This window comes from Mesoplodon densirostris, chromosome 16 (genome assembly GCF_025265405.1).
Source record: "Mesoplodon densirostris isolate mMesDen1 chromosome 16, mMesDen1 primary haplotype, whole genome shotgun sequence".
In the NCBI taxonomy this organism is placed as follows: domain Eukaryota; kingdom Metazoa; phylum Chordata; class Mammalia; order Artiodactyla; family Ziphiidae; genus Mesoplodon; species Mesoplodon densirostris.
The window spans coordinates 47,954,576-47,965,531 of NC_082676.1; the positions used below are offsets into that span (position 1 = coordinate 47,954,576).

The 10,956-nt window shown below is 52.1% G+C and overlaps 1 protein-coding gene across 1 annotated transcript; it reads right to left on the bottom strand.

The window, feature by feature from the left end:
• Positions 1 to 1,100: 1,100 nt before the first annotated feature.
• On the bottom strand, positions 1,101 to 9,501 carry AQP8 (aquaporin 8). The gene is made up of 6 exons (XM_060078543.1): positions 9,475 to 9,501; positions 9,082 to 9,335; positions 6,273 to 6,399; positions 3,996 to 4,210; positions 2,375 to 2,509; positions 1,101 to 1,149 (listed from the first exon to the last, which is right to left on the bottom strand). The coding sequence occupies exons 1-6, from the start codon at positions 9,484 to 9,486 to the stop codon at positions 1,101 to 1,103; spliced, it is 792 nt and encodes a 263-aa protein (XP_059934526.1). The 5' UTR covers positions 9,487 to 9,501.
• Between the last annotated feature and the right edge of the window lie 1,455 nt (positions 9,502 to 10,956).

Sequence of the window (10,956 nt, forward strand, 5' to 3'; positions counted from 1 at the left end):
TTTTGTTCGTTGTTGAGAATTATTTTTCCCTAGCACCCCTTTGCGGTGTTAGAATGATCACCTTCCATAAATTACCCACAGATTCTTGTAGAGAAGATACATACTCTACTTTTAAGGTGTGAACTTCGTAACGTGTCTTTTTATTCTTTTTTATCCTTATTCACTATACTCATATCTTCCATCTAAATGCCTCTGTCTCTCCAGACCTGTATTATGCCACATTATACATTTCTTTGGGAAATCCTTGCAGCTCTGGTCCACCCCCATACCCACCCGCATCCCCAGCTGGAGTGCCATGAGTGGGTCAGTCTATGTCCTGGATAGCTTTGGGCACTAAACCATGCCCTGGAGTCTGCATTGGGCTTTTCAGCAGGGTCTTGAGGTCTGTGATCTGGAACTGATTCTGACCAGAGTCCAAACTGGACTCCAGAATGGACTCTGAGCTCCAGACAGAGCTCCCTTGGCTCTGGCTGAGAGGGAGACGGGCTTTGGGTTGGTCTGCACTCTAAGTACCTACCTTGGCCCTGGACTCTAAGCTGGGCTCAAGCTAATTAGACTCTGGACAGCTAAAGCTCAACCCAGACTTTTGCTTCCCCCCCGCAGTGATGTCCATTTCTGAAAGGAAAGGCCAGCCAGTGGGCACACGGAAGGAAACATTGGACTATTTATTGCAAAGCTAGATTGACAGCACAGGCCGCAAGGAAACAGACCAAAGAAGGCCCTTCTATAACAGAGGAATCGGGGAACAAGAGAAGGAGAAAGGGGATGAGGGAAGTGAGCAGAGACACATAAACGGCCACCTCTTCCACCCAGTCTTCTGCTCCTGGGACCTTCCCTGTCAAGAAAATCTCTTCTTTTGTGCTTGTTTCTATCTGTCTCTGGGCATTGCTGGCAACACATTCCCCAGGCTGAGGTCTCTGATGAGCACAAAGGAATTCGAAGGAACTAGCACATCTGAAAAGCCAGACCCAAGTCAGGGGAAGCGTATCAGTCACTTCTCAGAGCTCTGCCCCGGCAGGAAATGCAGACCTGTCTGGTCTGCAGTCCAGGACAGGTCCACTGAGGGCCCCTAGGGCGGCAGGAATTCCACCATCTCAGCTTCACTGCCCCTTTAGTATTAGGCGGGTTTTCCCATCTCCAATGAAGAACCTACAAAAAAGGTGGCCCAGTGAGGTCTCTGAGTCTCCGGGAGAGACCCAACCCTCCATCAAATGTCTCCAGGCCCAGAATTCTCCAGAGAGATGCCATCCTGAGCCTCTCCAGCCTCAACAGCCAGATCTCCTTGGGGAGAGGGAGAAACTCTTTCCTGTTGGGTCTCTAACCCTTTTCCTGAAGATCCCCATCTCTACCATTCTGAAAGCATCAGAGAATTATTTGTGATGCTTTTCACTGATCCATAGGCTAAGCCAGGACTGCAGATAGGCAGCAATGCAAGCAGTCTAGATCAGCTCAGCCCAGTGCCTGTCCTCGTCCAGACGGCGGGCACTATCCCTGCACAACCTGGGGCAGAAAGAGAGGACACTCTGGATCCTTGAGGTTCACAAGAAGAGAGCTGGAGGAGAAGCAGTCAAGCAGATATTATCCTTCTGATAACACTATCAACCTTATTACCCATTGCCCAGCTCCAGGGAGCACTGCTCACATTGTGTCTTATGTGATTGTCATCTCATGACATACATGCTCTTGGGGACACCACTAACATGGTGTTCTATGTGGATAGGGTCCCTTGAGTTGTACAACACCCCTGTGGGAAGCTATTCCTCCTCTACTTTCAGTCCATACAGTTGTTCAGATGAGGCTGACCTTACCCCAACCCCAGGATAAGATTCATGCTCCAGACATAGCCAATAAGAGTGCCTGGCCCCATGGCTACAGAGGTCAATTCAGAGGTAGACATGGCCCAAGCTGGACCAGTCCAACTCAGAGAACAGCAGAGCCAGGACCTTTGTAAGAGCTGTTGTTCTGTTTCCTCTGTTTCCAGCTATTAAGCTGCTAGGATGTAAGTCTGGAGTGCCTGGTGGGCATCTTTGCCTCTACTGGAGAGCCTATCTAAGCATGAAACCTACCCGGAGGACAGTAGAGCCTAAAAAGACCAAGCCCTGAAGACACTGTCTGAGCTCCCACCAAAGCCAGGGCCACTTGTGAACTTTTCAATTATGTGAGCCAATGAGTTTCCCTTTAGGATGAAAGCTGTGTTCAGATGGATTTCTGTCACTTGCCACCAAAGGTCCCAGAGCCATAATCTTTGCCTCTGAAGAAGGCTTCCTCTTCTCTTCTCCAAACCCAAGAGAGACCCTAGCCCTCTAGACCTGGATGTTCTAGGAACTGTCACCATGCCCACCAGATGGGCCATGACCCTGTGTCACATTCCTACCTGATGAGCACTCCTACAAGCAGGCTGGCCAGGAGTGGGCCCAGCCAGTAGATCCAGTGGAAGTCCCAATGGTTGGCCACCACAGCCGGTCCAAAGGCACGGGCAGGATTCATGCAGGCTCCAGACACAGCTCCCCTGCAAACACCCAGCCACAATGGTCGGTAGAATCTCAGCCAAGGAGCCCCGACTCACCCAAGTTCATTTCCCCAAGTAGGCCTAAGTCGCACGCTACCCAGAAACGCCCTCTAAGCTACCATATCATGGCGGTCTGGGAGGTTCCAAAGTGAAAGGCTTGACCCCTCCCCAGAGTCCTCCCTACAGTCTGCCACTGCCCACACACCCTTCTAGAAGAATGGGCAGCAAGTAGTGCCTGTTCAGTGACGGCAGGAAGGAAAATGGATCTACTCCTCCTCCAGAGTTGATAAGGCAAAGTAAGCAGTTTTCAGCTATATGAACTCTGGGGTCAAGCAGACCTAGATTCAAAACCCAGCCCAGCCATTTCTAGCTATAACCTTTGTTTAACCTCTCTGTGTTTCAGCTGAGATGCAAGTACATATCTCATAGGTTGTTGTCAGGAGTGAATGAGGAAACGCATATAGAGCCCATGTTTCTCCTATAATTCATGTGCAAGTGCTAACTCTAATCTAGCTGACCTGGTTGAGGCCTTTGTTGCACCACAAGCTAGGGACCCAGCATCTCCCAAAGAGGGACTGTCCCCCAACAGCACCTCTCTAGTCCCAATGTCTGTACCCTTGCCCCATTCGCTCAAGCTGGGGTCCTCACTCAGGCCTCACCCCTCACAGGCCCCACCTGTGGCCAGCAGCCAAAGCCAACTGGATGAGTCAGTAGGCTTATAAGTGAACCAAAAGCCACTAGGAGGCATCAAAGCACTGCCACAGGTCTGCACATGCATTTCCCCAGACTCCACCTCCCAGAGGATGACTTAGGGCTGGAGGCAGAGGAGAGAAAGGTTACACTTGATCCTGTGTCCAAGAGGAAAGGAAGGAGTTGGCCTGTAGGAAGGTGCTCCCTCATCCCCTATATTTAGCAGGGCCCTTGTCCCAGATCTCTCATTTAATTTGCCACTTCCCAATGACCTTAAATAAGTCACTTGTGTCCTCTCTGAGCCCCAGTTTCCTCACATATAAAAGGGAAGAAATAATCCTTTGTCTCCTTAATCCCTTCCCAAGCCTACTGAGAGGCTCTAGATAAACGAGACAATGGGTGTGGAAGCTCTTTTAAGTCTGAGGCTAAAACCTGGCTGCCTGCTGGCAGGATAAACACAGTCCACAGAAATGGTTTATTGATACTACAAAAAGTAGAAAATTCACATAAAAATCCAGTCTTCTGACTTCCCTAGAATGAAATTAGAAGGGTCACCCCAAGCCCATATTCCCACACAGCGATAACTTATCAGAGGTGCGTGGTGGTGGCCTCCTTAGATGCCACAGTCCCCACCGTTCCCTGTTGTCTGCCTCCTGCCAGCCCACTTCCCCCGTTTCCATTACCTGTGTGGCTTCTATTGGTAACCCTCAGGTAAGCTCAGCAGACCTGCCCTCCTCCAGGGGCGAGCCTCGGCCCAGGGCTGAGCACTGTGGTCCCACAGCCAAGGGGCACTCACCCTGCTAGGATGTCCACGGTGACAGAGAAGCCGATGGAGAATGGGGCCAGAGGGCCCTGAGTCTTCTCGTTTATGGTGCCCATGCAGACAGCCAGTGCCAGCGGCGTCGTCAGGACGATCTCTGCCACCACTGCCCCCGTCACCTGCCTGGGCTCCTGGACTGTCACGAAGGCTGCCCCAGACGCGTTCCAGAACCTCTCCTCGGAACTCACCGCCTGCAGAGAGCAGTGCTCAGCCTCATGTTGGGGGTGGAGAGACGGCTGGGAGCTGACAGGAGGGGCCCCATCCCTTTGAGCCAGGGGAGGGTCCTGTCCAATGTGCAGTCAGACATATCTGGACCCACATCCCAGCTCCACCAGTTCCTACTGTGCGGCTTTGCCTGAGCTATTGGACTTCCCTAAGCCTCATATTGCTCTTCTGTAAATGGGGATAACCCAGCGGTGGCTCCCGGTATTGTAGGCCTGAAGGGTATGTAACTTATATGACCCTCTTTGAGAAAGAATACTAAAATACCTTATTTTTACAAACTTTGCAAACACATATACCCAGGTAAACACATGACCAGCCCCCTAAAAGGCCCCTTCGAAGGGATGAGAAGAGCCCTGAAGCTTAAGCCCCACTGGCTTCCCAAGAAATCGGCCTTGGGGTCATCACGACACCTGGGGAGGGAAGACCGCAGTGCAGACAAGCTTCTGGACCCGGGACTCAAATCCAGGCTCAGCTGCTCCCCAGCTCATTTGAACTTGGGCAAATTATTGCCTTCTCTGTGCCTCTGCTTCCGCCTCCGTAAAGTAGGCGTGGTCATGGTAACAGCCCTGGGCCCAGGTGGGGAGTGCTCTTTAAGGACTGATGCAGGCTTCTAGTCAAGTTGGAGCTTAAATGAGAGGATTCTACCAAGTGCTCGGGGAGGGGGGAGGGCACCCAGTGAACGACCACTGCTGCCCCACACTGGTCTCCATCATGTTGGACAAGTTTACAAGTGACCAGGCCTGAGGGAGAGTCACAGCACTGCTTTCCATTGGGAATCAGAGCAGCAAGGTCCGGGCCCCGTTCTAAACAGACAGGGGAGCAGGGCCTCAAATGGGGCCACAGGGAGACCAGGGCAGGGACAACAGCAAGGTGGGATTCGAGACCAAAGTCTGCAATGGGCAGCGCTTAGAGCCACAGACCAAACCCCAGGCAAGCTAACAGGGTGTCCCCTTCACCCCTTCTCACCTCCCCACTCCCTCCAATCCCACCCCCAACACAAGCCAAGCAAGGCTTCCAATTTGAAGGGTCCCTGGCTGAGACTTCAGAACAGCAAGAAGGAAAGAAGGAAAAAAGGAAGTCAGGCAGGCAAAGAGGGAGGAGGGAAGTCCTTCCGTGGAGTTACGTGTAGAGCTATAGAAATTCTGTGGCTGACAGGAAGAGCTAGCCTTCCTACTGGAATGGGAGGATTCCAGTAATTTGAGCATTAACTCTCATTAAAGGTAGAGTAACTCAGTTTAAAGGCAGGCAAACTGGAGAACACACAGAGAAGTTAGTTCAGGAGTTTCTCAAGAATAACCCTGTATATCCTGTACCCTCAGACAGTGCTTAGTGAGATGTTTGTAGCATGAATGAAGTGAATGAATGACTGAATGAAAAAAATAGAATTGTCTAAATCTAGAAATGGACTCAGGAACAGAAAACTTGAGTCCTGAATTCTGCTTCCTGGTCTGTCTAGGGAGGGCTGTGTCCAGACACAGACAGAACAGGGTGGGTTTGGAGGAAACCAAAGGCCCTTTGACTGTCCCCTCCGAGGTAGAAAGGTCCACCCAATCCCATTGGAGGCAACAGGAAAAGAACTGGACAGGACTTCCCTGGTGGTGCAGTGTTAAGAATCCGCCTGACAATGCAGGGGACACGGGTTCGAGCCCTGCTCCGGGAAGATCCCACATGCCGCGGAGCAACTAAGCCCGTGTGCCACAACTACTGAGTCTGTGCTCTAGAGCCCGCGAGCCACAACTACTGAGCCCACGTGCCACAACTACTGAGCCCGCGCGCCTAGAGCCTGTGCTCCACAACAAGAGAAGCCACCGCAATGAGAAGCCCGCGCACTGCAATGAAGAGTAGCCCCCGCTCACCCCGCAACTAGAGAAAGCCCATGCGCAACAATGAAGACCCAATGCAGCCAATCAATCAACCTATCAATTTTTAAAAAAAGAATTGGACAGTCCCCACTCCCTGCCCCTCACCCACCCCAGCAGCCCCGTCAGAGCAAAAGCCCCCAGCCCAGCCCCCTGGGGGATCACCCACCTTGGCCAAGGCGGCCCCGATCAGCCCCCCACACAGCTGGGAGATCCAGTAGGGAAGGAGCATCATCAGGTGGAGGCCTCCGACCAGCATGGCTGCCAGGGACACTGCAGGGTTGAAGTGTCCACCACTGTCACCCACAAAAGCAGAAGGAGTCGTGAGGCCAAGGCCCAGGCACTGGGTCCCAGCAGCCCCACCGCCTCCCCAGATGGCCTTGCGGGGCCAGAGTCCGTTAAGGGCAGCCCAGGTAGAAAACAGGCACCAAATTACGCCCACTTTCCCCGAGGTGCCGAGTGGTGGGGGAGAGCCTGGGAGGGGAAGGCAGCACCAATCCTGTCCTACACCCAGACCCCAGGGTGACCCAGACAAGAATACGGTGGGAAACTGTCCCTCAGCTCTTTCCAGACCCCCTAAGAGCTGCGTCCAGCCCTTCAGAGCCGTGGCCACGGGTCAGAATGAGACCCCAGGCTTCAAACTCACAGCCCAAGACAGGTATCCTGGCCTCCCCTTAGAAGAAACCAGGCCCTGAACAGCTCCTGATTGGCTGAACTCAACCAATAAAAATTTTTATTGGTGGAACTCAGCCAGTAAAATTCCTATTTTGGGTCTGAAAGTGTGACTAGTGTTGCCTGTAAAATTGAGATTAGAGGTTCCTGGAAATGGCACTGGGAATCAGGATCGAGGTTAGAGGTTCATGATTAAGTTGGGATTGGGATCTGGAGTCTGGGATGTGAAGGGGATTAGACAAAGTCGAACCTAGGTCAAACGGCTGGTTCAAGTTGGCTGGTCCTTCCAGAGGTCGTGGGCCAAGAGCCTTCCTTTTCACCAAGATGCTCAACCAGTCCAAGCCCCGGAGCCTAGAGGGCCCCCCAGTGCCCTGCTACCCCCATTGGCATCTTATCCAGTCCCACTCAGATGAAGGAACTATCCTGAGAGGTTGGCTCACCAATCCCCCTGGTGCCTGGGATGACACACCCAATAAGAGGGACAGTGACCCCAAGGCCCCCCCATGTCAACCCGGATGTTTACAGCCCACCAATGGGCCTGTCCACCCAATGGACACAGGGCATTGAGCTGAGACTGGACAGAGGACCCTGGCTCTGGACACAGGGACTTTGTCCAACATGCTGACATTTCAGGACCAGCTGCCCCAACTTGTCCGGTGCAGCTCTGTGCACAGGCCCTTGGGTGAGCTTCCTGCAGGATCAGGAAGCACCAGCTCATCTCAAACTTGACCGGCGGGGAGAGGGGCAGCCAGGCTTACTTGGCCTCAATTCAGGTCCATGACCAAGCTTAGCCTGGGCTCTGCCAAAGCAGAGAGGTGAAGGTGGAGGTGGGGCGGCCTCCTGCAGGAGGGAGACTTAGAACCCTCTCGGCCGTCAGCCTCGCCACCAGGTCCCCCAGCCCAAACGGGGAGAGACACTGTCACTCAGAGTGTGGCTCGACCAGGAGAGGGCTGGGACACTTCACACTCATTACAGTAAAACAATCAAGACACCTTCTTAGTTTACTCATCCATGGTTTGCTCAACAAATACTTATTGAAGACCTACTCTGGTGCTAGGTGCCGTGTCAGGCGCTCCAATAACCTCAGAGTCAGTGCCGAGCACATGGTAGGTACCGAATAAATATTTGTTGACAAAAAACAGATGGCTGAATAAAAGGCTGGCATTCCAGATAGGCAGTCTCCTGCAGCGCAAAGCGATGTTCTCTCCTGCCAGCTGGCCTGGGTGCAAACCCTAGCTCTGCCATCAAAGAGCTGTATGACCGTGGGCAACTTATATAACCTCTCTGTGCCTCAGTGATCCCTACCTCATAAAGGCTGCTGCAAAGATAATACATGTTCATATAGAGTACTAGCATATAGTTAGTACTCAATAAATATCAGCTATTATTATCATCCCCTTTTATTCCACTGAACATAGAGAGGTTCAGCTAATTGCCCTGGTCACCCAGCTAAGCAGTGACAAAGGTTGCCTTCAACCCCGAACCCGTCATCGAACAGAAGACTCTGTGTTTTTCATCCCACCTGCAGCTTCCCTTAGATATTTAAAGAGAAATGTTAAAGTTCTCTTTCTATTCTGTTTTTCTAGGAAACAGTATTTCAATTTCCTTACTCAGATCCATTTTCTGTGTGAGATTAAATACAGACCAACCAGGTTCTAGAGGCCCCTGCCAGACACTCCATCCAAGACGTGTCATTGCGGTTGGTTCTCCTGGGAGCCCACGACCTCCCGGTGGAGCTCCTGTCCAGGGGAGGGCTATGCAAGGGGAACCCTTCAGGCCTCCCTGCCCCACCGGTGGGTTCTTCTGCATAACTCTGCCTTACCCTAGGCTGGAGCAAAACCCCATCCTAAAGGTAACAATAACACAGCAACCAACAGTGACTGAGCGCTTACTATGGACTAAGCTCTTCACGTCGTTTCATTCTCGTGCCTCCCCCAGAAGATGCTGGGTTTAGGACAGACAGCTTGGGTTTGCCTCCTGGCTCTGCCACGGGACTCTGGACGAGTTACCCGGCCTCTCTCCTTCATGTGTTGGCTTGAGAAATAAGATTTAGAAAATACTCCTACTGTTCCCATTTCATAGGTGGGAAGTTTGGGTTTGGGGAGTGACTTAGTCAAAGCCACAGAGCTCACAGGCTGAAGAGCCAGGATTCAAACCCAAGCAGCCTGACCCCTCCCCCAACCCACATTTTACCCACACTGCTTTCGGGATCCTGGGCATGTGCCCGGGGTCCCTGCCCACAGCTCTGCTCCCTGGCCCTGGCTCCCCAGGTTGGCACCAGGCGGAGTGCTCAGAGCTGTTCCCACCTGATACTCCCCAGCGTGGCGATGACCAAGCCCAGGGCCAGCCCATGGGCCAGTGCCGGCTGCAGCAGCCCAGTGTCGGTCCCGTTCTCGATGACCGACAGGCAGCCGATGAAGATGAACAGGGTAGAGCCCAGCAGTTCAACCAGGCAGGGCTGCACAAACCGCTCGTACCAGCACCCACGCCACCTGCCCCCCTCGCTGGGCTCCTTCACCTTGATGCCACCAAACTCCAGGTCACACATGGATGCAGCTGCCTGAAGGGGGGGAAACAGAGGGGGACACAGATGGGAGGAGAGCCCAGAAAGAAGCCCCCCAGTGCCCCAATCTTGAATTAATTCTCAGCAACCGCTTGGATGGCCAGGCTGCAGAGGAAGAGGCCAGCAGTGTACTCACCTCTGCAGACATCAGGGCGGAGGTGACTCAGGACGGGACTCTGGCCTGCGCTGGCTGGAAAACCCGCACCTGCTCTCCCAGACAGGACACTCTTATCTCCAGGACGGGGGCTGCCAGCCCACTACAGGCTCTGCCCCTTTTAAAGGGCTACAGAGGCTCCCGAGGGTGTCAAGAAAGCAATAAAGCCCAGTAGGAGGTGGCCCTGAGGCCCCGGAGAGGAAACACTGTTTTTAACCTTAACTGGGTAGGACAGGGGGTGGTCAAGGATTGCTGAGCTTTCTGCCAACAAAGGCAAAAGGTGTCGGCTTCGCTGCGTCACCTGGGGAGGGCTCCAGGTCTGCCCCAGCAGGAGATGGAGGGCCCTGATCCCCAGCTCCCTTGGTCACCACTGGGGCCCAGAGGAGACCCACGTGTGTGAGTGAACATGAGGAGGGCCCTGCCAGATCAGGACCACACATGGGAAGTAACTGTAAACTCATCTTCAGTGATTTTTCCATGGACTTCTAAGGACACCTCCTTGTATCTGAGGCCCTGACACCCCCACAAACTCACACTGTTAGGCTGATCCAGGACTGAGGGTGTAGACGGATGACCATCTCTGGAGATTGCAGAGGCAATGATAAAGCCTGTGGACTTTGCAAACAGGCTGCCTGGATTTCAATCCCAGCTCCTCCGTGAACCAGCTGAGTAACCTTGAGCAGTTGCTTACCCTCTCTGCACCTTATTTTTTCTCCCGTGCAGCATGGATGATAGTGGTGGTACCAATGACATCGGGTTGTGTGGCTTAAATAAGTTAAGATCATAAAGTGTTTATGACAGAGTCAGACACATGATAAGCACAATACCAGTGCCTGCTGATTGAGAATATGTATTTATGTGAACTAGTATTTACTGAGCACTTTCTACATGCCAGGCGCTGGTCTAAGTACCTTATATGTATTATCTCATTTAAACTTCCCAACAACCCTATGAGGTAGGTACTATTATTACAGCCACTTTACAGATGAGGAAGTGGAAATTCCGGAAGGTTAAGTTTCCCAGGATCACACAGCTTTTGTGATCGTGGGCTAAGTCACAAAAGGTCATCTGGTCTTCTTGCGTCAATCAATTTCTTTTTTTTTCTTTAATTGAAGTATAATTGACTTACAATGTTGTGTTAATTTCTGCTGTAAAGCAAAGTGATTCAGTTATACATAGATATACACTCTTTTTCATATTCTCTTCCATTATGGTTTATCACAGGATATTGAATATAGTTCCCTGTGCTAAACAGTAGGACCTAGTTGTTTATCCATTCTATATAAAATATTTTGCATCCATTAACCCAAATTCCCAGTCCATCCCTTCCCCACCCACCCCCTTGGCAACCACAAGTCTGTTCTCTATGTCTGATGCCGCACCCAATTTCTATCCATTCCTTTAAAACTGGCTACCAGCAGGGCACAGTTTGGCACTTGGGTCCAGGTTTGGAGATCAAGCTTC